A 19,463-nucleotide genomic window follows, 5' to 3' on the forward strand; every position below is an offset into this window, starting at 1 on the left:
ATATATTGCGATACTATACACTAATCTACAACTACAGACCCCTCCATATCAACCAAAGCAACCACAATGCTGCTCCACCTCATATCTCCTCTTCAACAGGCGTCTTCCACGTATTAGGATCCAACTGCAATCGATACTCTGTCGCCAAACCATCATAAGACAGCTGCAATCGTTTCTTCACATCAGCAGGTGTTGCTCCCAGCATCTTGTCGATGTTTTTCAAATACAGCCTCTTTTTAACGTGAAGACGATATGCCTTAGTCAATGGTGAATCTTGTTTTGTAGATGTTGGTAGGGATGAGAACATGAAGAGGTCGTATGTTCTATTTCCTTGTAACTAGATGTGTTTTGTAGTAGAATTAGAAAAATTGAACATGGGGCCAAAAAAGCCATACAACGTCAAAATACCTTGGAAAGTTTATACCGTCGAACAGCTTCATTAATAGATGCAAACGAAGCTGGGGGATTCAATCCTTCAAACATGTTGACTTTTCGAGCTAGTCGTACATCTCGACGATCTCGCATGAGTTGGAAGGATTCGTTTGGATCTTCAACTATGTATGAGGTGTTCGTGAATGAGACCACAGCGAAAAAAATAAACTACGGAATCAGTCCAAAACGCAACGTTTCGAATTGCCAACCACACCGACAACTCACCACTAATCTCCCTGACAGGCATTTGACTCCATGAAGTCATGCTTCCGAAATCTATTGGTGAGTTTCGAGAACTGAATTCTTGATATAGGAAATCGTATAGAGATCCACCGTGTCCATGGCCTTGATATGGTGGTAGGATCAGGAATTGGCTACGTTGATCATGCAGAAAGCCGCATTAGACTGGTAAACAAATAGGGTACCACCGTGAGACTGATGTACCTGATACTCATTCGAACTATGGTGGCAAAAAAGGTGATCAAGACCTCAAATTGTCACCGCAATGCTGTAGCTGCTCTTACCACCATCTGGATAGCAATAGAAGGGATAACATGTCGAGTATCCAACTAGGGTATATGAATCTCGACTGCCATCATTCCTCTTTTCGTATCTACCGCAGTAGGTGTCAAAACCAGTAAGAATTCTGTCATGTTCAGGAGAAGAAAAAAAAGTCCTTCAAGCAGTGTGGACTCACGTGACAAAGCACTCCCACTTCTCATCCTCTTTAAGATTCACAGCGCCCTCAATATAAAATATGGCAAACAATCTCATCCTCTCATGATATTCTTTGAATCCTCGATCAGCAAATGTTGCCTACGCGTGATCGTGAAAGAAATTTCAGTGATGCGAACAATCACACGCAAATAGTTGAACTGCTGTGTTTCTTCTGTTGCCTTACATGATAGATTTCAAATACAGAATCACTATCTCCCTTTTTCGGTGTATACTCGTGCATCTTCCTTCCGTGTGGTTTGAATGTAGCTTCATCTTCTTGAACCCGTTTCATGAATGCGTCTAGGTTGTTTGTCATTCCTAAACCACCAAAAAAAGATTCGTATGAATGTCTGCATCGATGCCCGGAAACAACGAGCTATAGGTATTACCTGGTGGCATATGTGATCTGAGAGTACCTATCACGTCATCAGCATAAGCAGGCTGAGTTGGCGAAGTCTTGATTTGTTTTGTAAAAGATATGTCCAAGTATGTGTAAAGTGATCCAGCAGCAAAATGCAACTATGACGAGGTAGCGTCCGGTGAGCGACATCATTTACAAACATACACAAGGATCAATTGTAGGTACCTTGATAATCAAGTCCTTGAATCCAAATATCCGTTGATCGTCACCGAATATAGTGTATGTGAATTCAGGATGAAAGTCTATAAAGATTAGTGTTACCAACAAGCCGGATCTCATTCGATCATTCATATTATTCAAATCAAATAGCTCCTTCATACCTTCATCATGGCCAGATGAATGGACTGCGCAATGTAAAATGTGTGGTTTTGATGTCAGCGAAACGAGTGAATGCAATCAAGATCAGGGCGATGACAATACCTAATCTAATATGAGTAGCATTATTTGAATCACATAGCCATGAAGTCAAGTCGTCCACAGGTCGAGAAATGGTAATGTCTCCTCGGGGAAGATGCGCTAATAATTGACACGCAATAATATGGATGTTAGAACTAGAGAGATCAGTAGTGTATCAACGATGCAGATATATTGGACTTGAGCTTACCTGTTGCCATCATCTTTCTCCTTAACTCGAATGCAAAGTCAAAGGCGTTTGGACGAATTGAATGTAGTGTGGTAGATCAGTCACGAAAGGAGAGATGATAGCAAATTGATAGGAATTACGCGTCAATGACCTACGGGATCACTTTTTTGATACGGCTGACACGCTGCGCTGCTCCTAACAACTGGTTGAGTGGGAAAGAACAAGTTCATACTGCATATTTTAACATGAGACGTGGCATCAACATAAGGAACTTCTTGGTCGATTCTTATCCAGGGATTTGTATACGCTGGATCCACCCTAGTTCGTGGAAAACTAACAATTTCGTGTCGCTTGGTTCAACGTAAAATTACTAAGCCCAACACAAGACAAGCTCGCCTCTATCAGACTGAAACAGAAACCAAATTCATCAATAAGTAAAAAATCAGATTTTTTCCCCAATTGTACAAGATCTATGAAACTAGAACTTGTGATGGCGACTGAAATCTAGAAAGGAAATCGTGTTTGCGTCAACGCGTCATTCTGTTGCAAAGGTGATGACCTCAAAACAGCAGAACCAAGCTCGCATTGACACAAACATACCATCATTTCTTGCCACCCTCCTTGAGAAAGCTGGGCCCATTGTTTCCCAGACAGTGACGTCGTCATCACCGTGATGGTCACCAAATGAGCCGTCCAGGTGCAACGGATATTCAGTTGCTCTGAGAAGTTTTGGGTGGATGCTCACTGGATCACAAGCGCACTTGCCAGGTATACGGATATAGATCGTCTTTTCAAACTTGGGGCATACTAAATGTCAAGTAAGAGAGGTTTGTTCAAACATTTGAGACCAATGAGAGATGACATTGGATTAGTTACCAAATTGTTTTTCAAAGACATCAGCATAGACCTTTCGGGTTTTGAACAACGGGACTAAGAAAGTTATGGCAGGCTGTCAGCGAATAAGGTGGCCAAGTTAGTAGTATTCGACTGTCAAACTTACCAAATGGACCTTCAGATTTGGTTTCGTATTTGGCATATTCTGAAGGGAACAAAATGGTTCCTTGTGGTTTAGGAGGATACTTCTCCAGATACGTGACGTCAAGGTGTTCTTCATAAACTATGACAAGTTCAAATGTCAGACTGTGACACGAGAGTCGAGTGCCATCGCAGCAGCACCGATAAGCAGCGATTGCAGGAACCACAACGTATCTCTCAAAGTAGGATGCTTTTGACATAAACTAAAGACTTACATTCTTCCTTTTGAGCAACCTTGGGGTATACGACGGCTGGGTACTTCATACTCTTAAACTCGGCCTCCGTTTTCAAGACATCGATAAGAGGACCATAGATCTCAACTCTTTCTTCAGGGAAGATCTTCTTTTCAACAAGGACGTCCTTTTCAAAGACTTTGGGAGACTTGTAATAGCCGTCATGGTAGACACCCTTGCCATAAAAGTCGTTCTCGTAGTAGCCTTTGCCGTACAAGTCTGGCGATGCCAACGCAGTTGAGGCTGCCAATAACGTGATAAGGATCTGGTTCGTGAGTGTGATGTGAGGTTGGTTCCAAGTCAAAGTTGAATCTTTAGCGAACCAGAGTAGAGACACTAGACCGTTGCAATTCACCCGTCGTACCTTGGATAGCATGGCTCTTTTCCTGGAATCTGTTTGTAAGTTGGGCAAGTTTCTTGTTTGCGTGTATGATCGTACAATAACGAGAAGAGTAATCTGTGTGCAAAAGTCAAAGTTCGGATGCAGGCAGTCAAGATAAGCTTGGCATCACAGTTCAAGAGACCTTCGATTGTTTGTAAAAAAAGAGCCAGAATTTTTGGATTTCGTGACGAAGCAATAGCCGACGCTCCCTTGAAAGTGCGTCTCATCCCTTACATGCTCCTTCCTGAATATAACAATAGCTAGAAATAGCTGTTCTCGGCATATGACATCGGATCATGGCGGTGGCTGTCAGTTTGGCGTCACTAGCCGACTTCAAACTTGACAGGTCGTTCAGCCCCTTCATCTCGTCACTTTAAGGCCTGCTAAACAATCTAAGTCAATTTCATAGCTATGAATTGGTACCGATGCGAAATGTAACGGTATTTGAGGATGATTGTCTTGAATTCATGTTTGCGTCCTCTCTCCAACTTTTCACAACAAACTCTCACCCCCTTTACACCCTCAATTTCTAGTTTGTCATATTCCTACTGGCTATTACTTCAGTCTTTGCTGCACCAGCTGCTGACTCTAGCAATGAACAGAAGGACAACAAAGTCGTTGAACTCAAGGGAGAAGACGTTGAAAAGTCATTCCGTCCTTCAAGGGATGACATCTTATTTGACGGCACGGAAGATGCTGAAGATAGAGACTACTATAGCCAGGATGGATACTATAGAGTGGATTTCTACGGCATGGACGACTTTGATGGGGACTACTTTGACATGGACTTTGACATGGACTTTGATGGCAGCAAGTTCTATGATGACGATAGATATCCTGGGGAGGTCGACTATGAAGACGATTTTGGATATCTTAAAGATCCTTTCGAAGGTACTTGCTTGCGCCTGTGTTGAGTTTACTGTGTCAATGTCTGAGCTTTCTGCTGTCAATGACCCAGAATGCTTACTCATTTTTCAATATTGAATTAGCACATGAAGGAGTCCATGTGAAGCACATTACGTGCCCTGCAAACCATAAGGTCCTCTATCTCACAAGTAAGCGGTCAAACCTTGAGAAGTGAGGTCGAATCTCCAGATGAGGACTATGTTGATCTAATTCTCTACTGCTAGTTCCCATCGAATGTAATGTTCGTATCATGAGGATGTGAAGGGTAATTGGAATACTAGGTCGCTTCACAGTTTGATGTGGAAACAAACCTCCGTACAGGTTAATGTTTCACAATGTTCCTTCTTCTTAAAGACTCAGTATCTTCATTGTTCAAATATAAAGAAATCAAGTCTCGTAACGACGTCTGAAGCTGCGTCATCGAAATTGACTTGGTAGTGGTAGTTGATAATTTGTCGGAATTGGGCGGCCCAGACAGCAAGGTAGTGCCCAACATGCGAATGCATGGTACCAGACTCTTCGGTCATCACGAAACAATTCTTCTTCGACGGTGTTTGGACTACTACACCTTACGCTTGGCCCTGGTCATCTCCAGCGACGTTACTCAGTCAACTGTATGTGCGAAGGTCGTTGCGCGCCATGCACAGACTCTTCGTAAACTATCTATAAACTCTCCTGTAGTTTTGAATCCCTTACCCACGCATCCAATCCCAAATCTCGAAGACCTACATTTGGCTCAACCACAAAGAACAGAGCGCTCCGTCCCATATCTAGGTACGGTAACCAACTTAAAACATCTAAAGATTAATAAACATATGCAACGCGAGGAGTGGGGCGTGGAGATCGATGTCGAGGGAGAGAGAGAGGACTTATTGGAGATGGAGCAGTCGTGGTGTTGTCCTAATCTCATCGACAGTTTGAAAGCATAAGCTACTGCAGATGCTCAAAATGATTGAAGCGTTGCACGATGTGGAAGAAGGACGTATAAACGTCGTCGATCATCTGTGGGTGTATGTTTCGCTTTGTCGTAGAATACGTAGAATAGTCCCTTCTGAATAGGAATTATGAATGTATTGTATAAATGAATAAATCAGCAAATGAGGTAGCAATCGAAATCAACCACATTCTGAGCTCGAATTTGCTCCAGGTGGGCTCCAGGCTCCAGGTTCGCTCCTTCCTCGTGCATTTGCGAAACATCCCAGTGACACGCTAGATCAATGAAGAGGAGGAGATCAAGTAGAACGAGAATATAGCGATATGGTACGTCTTAAAGATCTACAGAATTTAATGCAACTAACACTTTTGTTTCAACCACTAGTTTCGAGTCCACAAAACACTTCCTCATGGTACAGAATTTGACAATGAAGATGGTGATGACAATAATCAAAGGTGCTTAACATTCTTACAATATATGTAGCGCACGATGATGGAATATGGGCCGTGGCATGGTCGAAAACCAGTAACAAGATCGTCACAGCATCAGTCGACGACACATTAAAGATTTGGTTTGTGAAAGCACTCGGCCTTCATGGAACTCTGAAGAGGCATAGTTTATTGATTATATTTTATTGAATAGGAATGGAGATGATGTGCTGCAGTCACATACTCTCACTGGCCATATGTTGGGTGTTATATCTGTGGATGTGAATGCTGCTGGCACTCGTATGTTGTTGAAGCTGTTTCAGACTAGATCTCAAGAAATTTATACTCTTTTATTGAATCAGAGGCTGTTTCGTCTGCTCTGGACGGACATATCAGGATATGGGACTTGCAAACAGGTGCGGCGGTTCGCAAAATCGATGCTGGGCCAGGTAATAACAAGGCAAATCCACTCAAGCTAATCCGAAATTAATTAACAATATCGCTTTACTATATAGTGGAAGCATGGACAGTCTCAATATCACCAGATGGGCGACACATTGCCGCTGGATCACATCAAGGCAAAATCAACGTGTGGTCATTAGAAACCGGAGCTCAACTACACGAAAACGGATTCGATTCAGGAACTAGGAAGTTTGCACTTTCTGTCGCTTATTCACCGTCTGGTCTGTTTCTGGCTTCTGGGAGTGAGACTGGACAGGTGCATGTGTTTGATGTTCCGACACAGAGGATTGTGCATACTCATCCAGGTTAAACAGAAGACTCAGAATTCTTTGCACGGGGACTGACTGATCTCAATGTTGATACACAGGACACTCCATGTCAGTACGTGGCATTTCCTTCTCATCGGACTCTAAACTGTTTGCTACTGCATCCGATGACAAAAAGGTCAATGTATTTGACGTGTAAGTTATGGTCTCTGGTGCTTCCCCGGCTAATCTGAATATTACAGACTCACTCTTTCCATGTAGGAGACACGTGAATCCCATAGCAACCTTCCAAGGTCACACATCATGGGCTCTCAGCGTCGCATTCGATCCGAATGGTATGCAGTTAGCGTCAGGGTCAAGTGACAAGACAGTGAAAATATGGAGCATGGACACCAAATCTTGCGAACACACGTTTACAGAGCATACAGACCAGGTGTGGGGTGTGGCTTATAATGAAGATGGGAGCAAACTGGCGACTGTCTCTGATGATAAGACGATGATAGTGTATACTACTGGGAATCCGATAGACTAAATTGTGTGGTTTGAGAGTTTGAGTTTGATAGTTATGTAGTCATCATAAATCACGTAAACTACAATCAGAAATTCCATGAGTGTTTCTTGCTTCTTTCCGTAATGAACTTCAATGTCTAATCAAAACGCACACCCTTCACAACCCACACCGAAAAGCTACTAAAATGGCGGCTGCTCCAAATGGATTTATAGATGGGACGGGCGCAGGTGGATCTATTAAAAACTGTGGCTCTCAATTGTTCCCACCGTCTTCGGTCCAGCCAGAGTCCAGAGATCTACCAGAACTGCCGTCGTTAATAATAACAAAGGAATCTGGTGTGGATGAATCCTCGCCTTGTTGCCAAAGAGGAGACTCGGATTGCACCATCGCGTCCTCTGGGGACTTATCCGAACAGAATCCTGCTAATCTACCGGCATCAACCCCACAGGTGCGTTTTTAATCAAACATGCGAAAGCATTTGTCGTCGTTGTGGGTTTTCAGCTTGCCGATACAAACCGTTTCCTCTCATATCAATTAGCAATCAGTGACTAACATTCCAACAAGACTACCGCCCCGTCCTCCAACGCGACCATCACGGTTCCCATGGTTTTCAATACCGCGAATCAGAAGATACCTCCAACCAGACGATGAAAGCAGACCATCGCGCCGTGCACGCAGAGAAGCAAGACGCATGAGAGAAGCTAGATTGAGGGCTTCAATGCTGGAACGATCGGGTGAAACTCCTGATAAGAGGACATGGCTTCTTGCAAGGTAGCCTCACATACCAACGACAACAAGAAAGAGATTTGCATTGAATGCTAACCGCATATAATAGGATAATCGCATGTGCAGAGCTAGTTGCACTTGGAGTGTTAACGGCTGCTAGTGTATGGGCTCTCGTGAATGACTGGGGTTCGATATGCGATACCAAAGTGTATGCATTCTTGGCCGTAGACGCTGTGTTTCTGTTTTCGCAGATGGTGCTGGATCTTTGTATTGTGGTTTGTGCGCCGAGGGAGTCGTTGTGGACTTGGGAGAATCATAAGAGGTGAGCAAATATAGAGTTTGGTAGTACTCAAACATTACGGCTGATATTTCATTCCCTTTTTTGCAGGGCTGAAGCAGTGTCGGTAGTCTTCCTTATTAAGATGGTGTTTATCTTTACGCAGGCCGTGCTGACCTTGACTGGGATGGGATTGGTCAAGACTATGGATTCGTCATGTGTATGTAGATACGCTGTGAAAGTTGCGATTGGGAATGTTTCTCTCAAACATTTTTTTTGGTTCATTCAAAATCCAGGAATCTTCAATGCCGATGGTAGCAGATACAGCATTCTGGTCATGCTTTGCACAGTTTTGCTTATTCATGTGTGTCGGCCTACCAGCTTGGTGTTTGGTATGTGTTTTCTCAGCAAAAAATAGCAGAAACACAAATTGACAATGATAACCCTGTAACGTTCTGTCATTTTATAGCCATGTCTAGGAATCCTTGTCGAAGTCCCCGACATTGGAGGTGCAAACCCAGACATCCTCTTCCGCATCAAACCAATAATCATGGGCACAAACGCAGATCCAAATCACCAAGATTGTGCCATATGCTTGAACAAGATGGATGAAGCTACTAAATTACCCTGTCGACATGCCTTCCATCATGGCTGTATAGAACAGTGGTGGCTGGAACGAGATGATTGTCCGTGCTGTCGTCAAACGTTTAATAATCTGAGACGTTGGGGGAATCGTAACAGTAATAGTGCTGGATTGGCGTAGAAACACTAGACATAGATATTTATTTTTTTGTGTTGGATGCAGATTGGGTTTGAATTATTTTGGCTTTTGAAGTCGCGTAGAGACACGGCAATACAGTTTATAGATACAGATATTTATTCAACTACTTTGTTTCAAGCAGCTGAATCTCACTTTTTTTACGTTTTGGGTTGTATGGCAGGATACACAATGGCTGCTAGTTGCCGCTGTGTTGGCCATGGTAGAGGAAGTCTACGATTCCTAATCCAATCATCAAATAGGTAACGAAGCGGTGCTGGTGTTGATGCTTGCATCTGCTGATCCTGCGGTGGGAATCTGGATTGATACAGAGGTTGGTATGGATGGTACCTTGCTACAAGTGTTGGATGGGTCATTGCAGCGCTCGTTGGTGGAAGTGGTAACGAGCTTGGAGGAAGTAGTTCCTTAATATTTGATGATAGTAGTGACATGATTGGTGGTAGTAGTGGTGAATCGTTTGGTGTTTGCTGTATATTACTGATAGTAGCACTAGCTTGGAGGTGGCTGTCACGTCCTATACTGGAAGTGGCTTGATATTCTGGAATCACAGGCATAGCACCATGCTCAGATGCTGCTGGTGATGCTGGTGACGCATTCCTATTGGTGTCTCGTTGTATTTCCTTTGTTATATGCATTTGAATTGGTAGGCCTGTCAGACGTGGATCTTGGCTGGCAATGCTGAGACTTCTGATGTCGGATTTCGTATGGTAGCTGATTAAGTGGTACTTGATACCGTCGTCGGCTGTGACGGATATGGTCCTTTTGGTCAAACGGGTGTCCGTCGCCGCAGCCCCGGTTCCAGACTCTTTGTAGACGAGGAAGGCTCCTTCCAACTTTGATGGCGACCTACATGATAATACATATATGGAAGCACGTGAATCTTTCGGGAAATAGGTAAAACCTCAACGCAAGGATTGATATACCATGCGATCGAATCAGTCCAACGCTGCATGCCAGACGTCTCGATAAAGACGAATACAGCGCCAGATTTAATAAGAGCCTGTCTCTCTTTCTGGTTGAGGCGACGCTAATGTAATCACGGGTTGAGCCAATGCTTTGCACTCTTGAGGAATGGAGATCGAGCTATAAAAGGACCACTTACAGGCACCATTTGCAGTATCCCTAGCCTGCATCCTTCAATAACAAGCAACGCTTCCTGTGGTGAGCCGATATAGCCATGGAATGTGACTTCCAGCAGGTCTGATGCTGACTGAGCACGATGAGTTTCGACATGGTTTTCAGGAGGCGATCTAGTTCGAGATCTAGTCCTTATAGCAAGTTCATTATCTGGTAATTTTCCAGTGGCCATGAGCCTAGCCTGCTTACAGAAAAGATCAGCTAGTCAGCACACAGTTACAAAATTGTCAAAATATCAATGGTGCGTGGCTGTACCCAAACATGTAATGACTACGCTACGTACCGAATACTCATTCAGCAAAGTTCAGATACCTTGATATGGTGATCTTAAAATTTGAAAAACAATGGGGCTGAGGTATACGTGACTGTCGGATGAAGAGCTGCTTTGTTATCTGGTTTCAGTCCCCCACAAGGCAAAGGCGTTGTATGTAGTAACTGCAGTCTTCCGCATGTAGGCAAGCAAGGTATATCAACAGAAATGCAGTAAAGTAGGTGTCAATAGAGGTGTGCTATTATTGCCCCGTTATACTATTACTCCGGTGACGCGTGTCTAACTAAGGCACTGGTTGAACTTTCCCAAGCTATTGGACTGAGACGGCCGGGTCTACAGTGCTTGCAACTTTATTGCATAAATCATCCAAATGCGACTTTACTACATATACGGATAGTAGGCGGTAACGCCCAATGTAGTCTGCTGGCTCTCTGTCGTCTGCTTTATATAAACCTTTCATAGTGATACACGCTCACCTCGGTCCGCCAGAAATGGCAGTGCTGTCATGATTAGACACTTTCTCAAGATCGTGGAAATCCAAACTAATATTACTAATATCACGCCTCTGTTTGTACATTCGCTCTCATCTGGTTTGACCAAGTCTTGTCACAGCACCGATTTCGTCGTTTCTCAACCCACAAAAACCTCATCTGTTTCAGTATCGGTCTTTCGCGGACCTCTTATAGAGCATAGAAGATATAAATAAGGACAACTGGATCACTGTCTCATTTATCACCACAAAGCCTCCATCCCTTCAAAACGAGAGAATCGAGAAAAACATGGTCTCAAGCAAGAATGAAATCCCAACAAGAACCCCTCCAAGGGCCCATTCACGGCCAATATCTAGAAATATCTCCCTAACGAACGTGCTGCAGTCTATTGACTCTGTAATCCATCCAGATCTGGGACATCAACGTTGGAGCCAAATTAACGACGGTAGTGTTTTGGATGGCAACCTGATTCATCCAATAACGAATTCAGGATCAAGGACAAGGCAAACGACTACTACGATTGATGATTGTGAGATGCTTATGCCGGCGCCATTACCGCCCACTCTATCGGTGACGAATCGATTCGTTGATGAATTGGTGCCAGAACGGTCCACAAGCAGAAGAGCAACTCCTGCATTGGGTAGTGACCATGAGAAAGTGACTTTTAAACAAGTGTTGCAGGAACGGTACGCATGTCCTACTTCGTCTTCGTCACCTTCGTCTTCGTCACAAGCACCTGCTGGATCTGCCATCATATCACCACCATACATCGAGCATGGACGACGACCACCAAACAGTTCAATATCACCACCCACTGAAGACACATCATCATCGCTACTAGCCCAGCATGGCGTCCACATCCACCAACAACACGAAACACCCAATCGTCTAAATTTACAAAAAGCATTCCACAAGCGACAAACCACACAACAACCAACTACACATTGTCACACCCATTTTCCATTTTGGACGCACAAGAGTTACAAGTACGATGAATGTGGCCAGTGTGGTGTGCGTATGAGTCCTGCTGAACGAGTTGATGAACGGAGAAGAAGAGAAGAGAAGGCTCGTCAAGCTATACGCAGTAGTAGTCGCACGGAAGATGATGAGAGGTTGGAGCCCATGTTTTGGATTGTTGTCAAGTATGTGTGGGTTGGTGATTAGATTTGCAAGTGTAATTCATGAACTTTACTGTCATTTTCTTTCTTCGCCGTTCTCACTTCCTGAGTTTTACGTAGGTCAGTTCTTGGTGTAGAAGCAGTTGGGCTTTTCGTGTTGGCTGCTTTTGGTATTCGGGCTCTGATTCTAGACAAGTATGTGTTCTTTATACCGTTTTTAATGACGAAACAAAGCAGTACGCTCAAACCCAAGGATGTTTTAGGGACGTAACTTGTGACCTGAAACCATACGTTCTTCTGTGTGTTGAAGTAGCCTTTGTCTTTTTGCAAGCCCTTTTGGACTTGCGGCTAGTCCTGAATTTACCTAGCGAGTCGTTGTGGACCTATGAGATACATTCTGGGTACCTAAACCAAAAACCAAAACGATGTACGAGTTGTAGTGGATTTTCGTATTTGTCTGACCAAACCTTTCACTCGTTCTAGTGCCAGAAGATCTCTCCCATGTCTCATCATGAAAATCATTACCAACTTTGTGCAGTGTCTGGTTATTGTAGTTGGACTGGCATTCTCAAAGACCACGTCAAGTGAATGTGTAAGTTCAGAACACTTACCATTGTTTCATTTTGATTATTCGGATTCCCCCTTTCCCAATACTAATAAGGAATTTTTCGGTAGAGCGCTGCCATGCCAAACGTCTCCGACACAGTATTCTGGACGTGTTTCGCTCAAGCTATCGTATTCGTGCTGAGTGGATTCTGTGGATGGGTTTTGGTAAGCTAGGGCAAAAAAACCGGCCTGAATCCAACAGTCAATTCTAAGCACATAATTTAGGTCCTAGCCCTATTTCGAGGAGAAGTCCCCGATGAAAGACCATTCGACATCCGATCCGTCAACCGCCTTGAGAGAGTCCGGTATTCAAAGGACGGGTGTGAAGACGAAGATTGTTCGATTTGTCTCAATTCTATGGAGGTTGGGACCAAACTGCCTTGTGGACATGTATTTCATCATACGTGTGTTGAGGAGTGGTTGTCTGTTAATCAATACTGGTAGGCTATTACGATGGTGGTTTCCGTCGAGAAATATCCAGTTGATGTGATCTTCATTTTTTTTTTTGCTAACTCGTTTTTTGAAATAGTCCCTTCTGTCGTCGACCTTTCACTGGATCACGTAACGCTGCTTCGCGCGTCTGATTCAATCTCGGCTTTCTAATTTCCTGTGTGCACCACAACCTTTTGACTTGATTTCTTATAAGTTATTCTAATTTGCTCAGTTCAACACTCACTGTTTTGCTACCTCAACAACTCATTAAACCCCATAAAAACTACTTTTCAAAAATACGAATTTCACTTCAAATTTATTTGAAACAATAAGCCCATGGTTTCGATTCAGGACATTCAAAACCAAATGCTTTTACAATTTAACCATAATCTCAGGCATTCCAAAATTAACAAATGGATTTGGTGCATTGGCTTTCTCAGGCATGCCAATCAACTGGGATGGATCCAGAGATGGATCGACCTGGTAGTGCCTAAAATCTTTGACCCCTAGAAGACGTAAGAAGGGTTCGTCCAAAACAAAGTTGCCAGTCCATGTAACTGGTTGGAGGACCATGACGTAGGCTGCATCGGCAATCAGTCGTGGTGTCATGAGACGGGGTGCTGCTCCTTTGCCCACTACGAAAGAGTCGTTGGTTAGCGAAACATAAAAAGAAGTAAACGTCGGCGAAGGTAGCTGAACCTACTCAAAACATTGGTTACGGCTGCGGTATCAACGACCAAATATGGCCAGAGAGCGTTGCTGTAAGGTGTGGGTGAGTTACTTCACCAAATCCTATGATAAAATGCACAGCAACATCCGTACCTAGCAATCCCATATTGCTTGAATTCCTCAGCAGATCCAAGCGTAAGCATGGACATTGCGAATTTACCCATTCCGTATCCGACTCTTCCACTCAACCAGTTACCAGTTAATGATTGCATGGGAGGAGCCATGGTCAAAACATGTGGGTTTCGACCTTTCTTGGCAGATTCAATCAGATGCGGTAGACAGTGACGAGTTACGAGGTATGTGCCACGAGCGTTGATTTGGTTCTAAGGTGGATGAGTGAGCAAAAACACAAACAAGTCAAACTCAGTCAAACTTACAATCAAATCAAATCTCTTTGTATCCAGCTCCATCATCAGATGAGGAGCGATAGCGGAAGCGTTGTTGATGCATATGTCGATTCCTCCAAACGTTTCAACTAGGAGAGGTTTACACAACGTTCGTCAAATGAATGTCAAAAACGTGCTTCTCGTAAAGTCAACCATACCAGCCTTGTTAACCGCATTAATGATTTGATCTTCAAAACGGATGTCGCAGACTACTGGCAGAGCCTTTCCGCCAGCATCTTCAATCTCTTTTGCAGCTGTGAAAATTGTGCCAGGAAGCTAAGGTGATTGCAGAGTCAGATTCAAACACGAGTCAGGACCAAAGTAACAAGTATCAAACACGTACACGAGGGTCAACAGTGACAGATTTGGCAGCAATGACAACGTTACAACCATCACGAGCGAATCGTAGGGCACATTGAAGACCGATTCCTCTACTAGCACCTGAAAGCAGTATTGAAAAGTGTCAAGAACTTGTTTACAGTATGTCGGATTGCATGACCTTCTGGTGCATCACTCAACGACACGATTGCTTCCACTTTTGTTGATGTCAAATGGGTTGTTCAAGTAGGACGCACGAGCCCCCATGCACGTAGGCAGAGGCTGAATCATTGAAATTCAAGCACATGTGACCACGAAATCACGATCTGAGCGACTAGTTTCGTTGTGGGACAGTCTCACAATTCGTTGCTTACCTGTTATGAAGACAGTTTTGCCTTTCAGAGTATCCTTTTCAGTGGGATTTCTTGGTGTCTTGCCTCCAGTGCCTCCAGGAACAGGGGCATTCACAGACCACGAAGACATGCTTATGATATTTATTGACTTTGGTGCGTGGGCAACGAGCTTTGGTTGTGATGTGTTTGAAGTAGGACACACTTTATAGCTTAGTAGATGACATCACAGATCGTAATATAGTGTTCTTTAAGATACACGATTTCGTGTCAGTATGAATAAATCAGTCGCAATGAGTGGTTGCAGAAACTCCATGATCGCTACCACATCATCATCAATATGATCAAGAAACAAAGGTCGCTGCATTCGTTCGATACTCACCTCCAAATAGTAGATCCACACATTATTCGAGACATTATTATCTAATAATTCAGATAAAATGATGAGTAAGCGTTGATCTCGTCCCATCTCAAGCATTCCTTCAGTCACTCACTGTAGCCTCACAAAATGTTGGTTGATTAGAGCTTGGAGGTATGGGGCCCAAGAGACGAATACTATACAGCTCATCTGATGACGACGGAGATGAGCAAGAGGAGACCACTCATGCTCCAGTTCCAAAGGCGGAGCGAGAAGAGATCTACTCTCCTCCTGCAAAAAAGAGGAAGTCGCCATTAGAAGTCGTAAGCTTGGACATTGATGCATCAAATCAAAGTTATTTCATATCGTATTTGTTAGAATTATTGCTTACTTACTCACTCACGTTAGACTGATCTTGATGATCGACATCAACCAACATCTTCATGTCCAGCACAAGTGACGAAACGAGCTTCGAAACGACCATTAACTAGAGCTGCTTCAACCAAATCTTCGACTGCTTCGGATACCACTACCTCCTCGACTACTAGTACAAGAAGCAAAGGATCAAAAGCGTCGTCAACTCTAGTCGCAAACAAGAAAAGGAAGCCTACTAGTACCAAGCTCAAAGCATCGACAAAACAAGACGACTCTGATGTAGAGCAGATTGATAGTGATATAGAGGACTCGCCAATGCCGAAAAGGAGTGGCAAGGGTAACGATCATCATGACGACGAGGACGATTTTGAGCCTCAAGTTCAGACTGCAGTACGTGCCAAACAGGTATATTCCTCAACTGCACCGCGCATTTGTGATATATTCAGCTTACTCATTCGCTGATTCCTTGACGTGTATATTAGAAGACAATCAAGAGTCCAGAACAGTCATCACTAAAGCGATGGGTTGTCCCTGGTGCTGCTGGACCGACATACATGGATGATTCATCATCATCTTCTCAAGTCAAAAAGCCTATATCTACCGAGTTGAATGAGCTGTGGATTGACAAGTTTCATCCTGTGTCAGAGGTATAACTCAGGTTTCTGTCGCTCGCTTTCTATCGCAACATTACAACTCAGACAACATCTGTAATGCAGGCGGAACTCGCAGTTCATTCTAGAAAAGTGAGTGAAGTACGAGGGTGGCTACAAGCTGCAACGTCGAATCGGCCTTCAAAGGTGTGTTGGGGTTGAGGTTTATGTCTGCCTTTTTGGGTCATCCATGAACTCTCGTATATATAGAGAGAGCGCATTCTTTGTCTTACTGGGCCTTCAGGAGCTGGCAAGACAGCCGCTTTGCGTGTCTTGGCTTCGGAGATGCGCATTGAAATCTTGGAATGGTTGAATCCCTTCAACAACAACTTGTTTGAAGGAACCGAGGATGGAGGTATTGTTGTGTATTTCTGATTTATCTTTTGCATGGCTTGTCCCTCACCTTGTTTTCCTCACCCTAGAATATACTCACAGCTACGAATCCATAACACAACGCTTCACCCAATTCCTCGAACGAGCAGATAAATACCCTTCACTAACATTTGAATCCTCATCCCAAACATCCATACCTCAACAAGTCACTCAATCACGTAAACTCATACTCATGGAAGATTTACCTAATGTGTCCAACGACAAGACGAGAGCTGTCGTTCATAGTGCGGTACGGGCATTTGCAAATTCACGACGGTCTAAATTTCCGTTGGTGTTTATCGTATCTGAAGTTGCATGTACTGGTGGTGATCCTGGCCGATTTGACGAAAAGAGTGTTACCGTTAAGGATGTAGTGCCGAGCGATGTGTCTGCATTGGGATGTGTTGCTGAGATTAGGTTTGTGCTCTTCTTAAGCAGTGATCTCCAGTTTGGCTTTGTTTTTGCTCAAACTAACATCTATACCTTAGATTCAACCCAATTGCCCCAACATTGATCAAAAAGTGCTTGGCTCGGATATGTGAGATGGTCTATCGGACAGCTTCACAAAAGTTACATCGGCCTACTTCAAGTGACATTGAACACATTTCTAAGACATCAAATGGAGATATCCGATGTGCCATCAATGGAATGCAATTCATGGGGTTAACGAGACATGAAACTCGAGTTATTGGTACTTCTGCTGGCAAATCTGGCAAGGGGAAGAAAAAGGCAGAATCGTCAGTGCAAGTCAATCACATCTCAAGTATGTTTTTCTGTGCTATAATGATTCCTTATTAATCTGAATAGGATGGATTTGCAAAACCCATTCACAAGAGACGTATCACTATTGATATTTCGAGTATTGGGCAAGATTCTGTATAATAAGCGAGAGGGCGATGGTAGATCACATGGAATTGGTGATAAAAGGATATCCAAACCACCGACCGTATATCAATTGTACGAACCTGATGTTGTCATGAGACCTCAAGGAGTGGGGATGACCAAGTTGCCCTCGTATATGGCACATTATGAGCGTAAACCTTTTGCTCGTGAGCCTGAGGTAATTTGTTGACGCAGTCATTTGTGATTCAATTGGTTGAACGGCCTGTTTTTCTTTTGCTTTGCTTTCGTAGAGGATTGCTGAAGATGGTCATATGGAAGCTGATTTCTTGAATGCGTATCTACATCAAAACTATCCGCCATTTTATATTGACATTGAAGAGATTGAAGTTGCAGCTGACTATTTAGCCTCGGCGGATTTGTTATTAGCTCCCAAGATGGTAAAAGAAAAGTCGCAATGTGTCGTGATTATAAATGTTCTTCGAATTTTTTTTTCTCAAATCTCCTCCTTTTCTAGTTCCGCAACCAATTATCAACATACGCAACATCCCTCGCTACACGCGGACTAGCATTTGCTCACCTAACCAACTTGCCAGAATCAAACCCTCTATTCCCTGATACTCGACCACGACCACCACACGTCTTTAGACCATTTTACAGACCGCAAGTGTTTCAAGTCAATTCAGATATACGAACACGAGATGAATATATACGGAAGAGTATGTGGTGTTTGTTGAATGATAGTGTCAATGAACAGGAGAATGAAGGTGTTGGTAACGGAACAAGGGTTTGTTCCATGACGTCGTTTGATGTTGGGAGGGTGGATTTGATTCCGTACATGGCTAAGATATTGAAGCCGCAAAAGAATGTGTTTGGTGTTGTTGAGCAGATGTTACGTAAGTGCTGTTTGATGGATTGAGTCTTGTTTGGAACGAAGCGTGCATCTTCTACGCCTGTCGTTTTTTTACTCAGCAGCAATATGGATTCAAACACTTCTAACGCACTTCTTGCCCCTCTCCTTTCAAAAACACAGCTCCGTACCTCGCACCACTAGTTTCAGAACTAACTCAATTCCCAAACACACATCCCTCACAACCACAACTACGAATGAATGCTGGTCATCATGATTCAATAGACGAGAATGATGTGGTTGATAAAGAGCTACCTGAAGACGAGGATGCTGGTATCCCATTATCTGGACGTATATCGAATGTAAATGAGTCGGAGCAAGCGCTGATGTCTCCTACTACGCCGAGCGTGGGACGACTTGTTGAAATTGATGATATTGAAGCGTTTGATGATGATTGAGAGATGGCTGTAATGGTGGGCGTTTTGTTGTATTTTAGGTGGTTTTCATTGCATTGTATATGTATTTGATATACATTCTCTCATAGTAAGGTATAATGGTGTTTTGTCCCAAGCAGACTTCATTCACGCCCTGCTCGGGTGCTGTGGCATTACAATGATATGGAATCTCAAAGGAGGCGTGAGCGAGCGCTTGGGATATCAAATATTTCTTCAACACGTCATTCGGTCATTGATCTATTGCCTTCTGCGTCTAACTGTCATCACACACAAAATGAACACAAACAAACACGGAATAAAGACTCAAGGAGAGGGGCGTGTGGGAACTTGGAGCTGCTGGACTGGGGGTCTCTGGAAGTGTATACGTTTTCTTCAACTGGTCGCTATGAGGCACTTCTTAATAGTATGGAGAGAGGGGTTAACTGTGGGTTTGGTGATTCTGCCGTGTGTACTTTGCGATGATAGCATCGCCAAGCCGTAATATCTTGCCATCATCTTTGGAAGAATATCGAAGTATTCGCTCAATAACTTGAAAATCATCAAACTCAAGGTGTTGAGTGATGGGCAGAACACGCCTCCAAAAAAGAAGGTGCCAGGAAAAGGCTAAAGTGCAAATAATCGATACCTTCACAGC

General features: G+C 43.6%; 6 protein-coding genes across 6 annotated transcripts; 4 read left to right on the top strand and 2 right to left on the bottom strand.

Annotated features, from left to right (window-relative positions):
* Window positions 1-79: 79 nt before the first annotated feature.
* Window positions 80-3,797, bottom strand: SmJEL517_g03574 (uncharacterized protein; the record flags this gene model as incomplete). The annotated part of the gene is made up of 15 exons (XM_031169502.1): window positions 80-337; window positions 409-554; window positions 658-806; window positions 877-892; window positions 957-1,045; window positions 1,130-1,248; window positions 1,334-1,467; window positions 1,539-1,668; window positions 1,736-1,914; window positions 1,991-2,086; window positions 2,754-2,960; window positions 3,030-3,083; window positions 3,154-3,270; window positions 3,404-3,686; window positions 3,786-3,797. The coding sequence occupies 15 exons, from the start codon at window positions 3,795-3,797 to the stop codon at window positions 80-82; spliced, it is 1,989 nt and encodes a 662-aa protein (XP_031024565.1).
* A 302-nt stretch (window positions 3,798-4,099) lies between these two features.
* Window positions 4,100-7,331, top strand: SmJEL517_g03575 (uncharacterized protein; the record flags this gene model as incomplete). The annotated part of the gene is made up of 11 exons (XM_031169503.1): window positions 4,100-4,149; window positions 4,213-4,243; window positions 4,337-4,694; window positions 4,793-4,858; window positions 5,148-5,483; window positions 6,127-6,214; window positions 6,286-6,371; window positions 6,434-6,520; window positions 6,587-6,838; window positions 6,901-6,994; window positions 7,061-7,331. 11 exons carry the CDS (start codon window positions 4,100-4,102, stop codon window positions 7,329-7,331), a joined length of 1,719 nt encoding a protein of 572 aa, XP_031024566.1.
* A 163-nt stretch (window positions 7,332-7,494) lies between these two features.
* Window positions 7,495-9,076, top strand: SmJEL517_g03576 (uncharacterized protein; the record flags this gene model as incomplete). The annotated part of the gene is made up of 6 exons (XM_031169504.1): window positions 7,495-7,758; window positions 7,849-8,081; window positions 8,146-8,358; window positions 8,425-8,533; window positions 8,610-8,705; window positions 8,783-9,076. 6 exons carry the CDS (start codon window positions 7,495-7,497, stop codon window positions 9,074-9,076), a joined length of 1,209 nt encoding a protein of 402 aa, XP_031024563.1.
* Window positions 9,077-11,278: 2,202 nt separating this feature from the next.
* Window positions 11,279-13,158, top strand: SmJEL517_g03577 (uncharacterized protein; the record flags this gene model as incomplete). The annotated part of the gene is made up of 6 exons (XM_031169505.1): window positions 11,279-12,132; window positions 12,229-12,303; window positions 12,372-12,509; window positions 12,592-12,700; window positions 12,784-12,879; window positions 12,940-13,158. 6 exons carry the CDS (start codon window positions 11,279-11,281, stop codon window positions 13,156-13,158), a joined length of 1,491 nt encoding a protein of 496 aa, XP_031024564.1.
* Window positions 13,159-13,518: 360 nt separating this feature from the next.
* SmJEL517_g03578 (uncharacterized protein) lies at window positions 13,519-15,062 on the bottom strand (the record flags this gene model as incomplete). The annotated part of the gene is made up of 7 exons (XM_031169506.1): window positions 13,519-13,781; window positions 13,850-13,905; window positions 13,969-14,198; window positions 14,253-14,350; window positions 14,420-14,537; window positions 14,605-14,702; window positions 14,954-15,062. 7 exons carry the CDS (start codon window positions 15,060-15,062, stop codon window positions 13,519-13,521), a joined length of 972 nt encoding a protein of 323 aa, XP_031024571.1.
* Window positions 15,063-15,463: 401 nt separating this feature from the next.
* On the top strand, window positions 15,464-18,832 carry SmJEL517_g03579 (uncharacterized protein; the record flags this gene model as incomplete). The annotated part of the gene is made up of 11 exons (XM_031169507.1): window positions 15,464-15,610; window positions 15,696-16,067; window positions 16,145-16,309; window positions 16,379-16,459; window positions 16,523-16,667; window positions 16,735-17,101; window positions 17,173-17,421; window positions 17,492-17,744; window positions 17,818-17,964; window positions 18,042-18,420; window positions 18,558-18,832. The coding sequence occupies 11 exons, from the start codon at window positions 15,464-15,466 to the stop codon at window positions 18,830-18,832; spliced, it is 2,580 nt and encodes an 859-aa protein (XP_031024572.1).
* Between the last annotated feature and the right edge of the window lie 631 nt (window positions 18,833-19,463).

This window comes from Synchytrium microbalum, assembly GCF_006535985.1.
Source record: "Synchytrium microbalum strain JEL517 chromosome Unknown SmJEL517_scf0019, whole genome shotgun sequence".
NCBI classification, from domain to species: Eukaryota; Fungi; Chytridiomycota; class Chytridiomycetes; order Synchytriales; family Synchytriaceae; genus Synchytrium; species Synchytrium microbalum.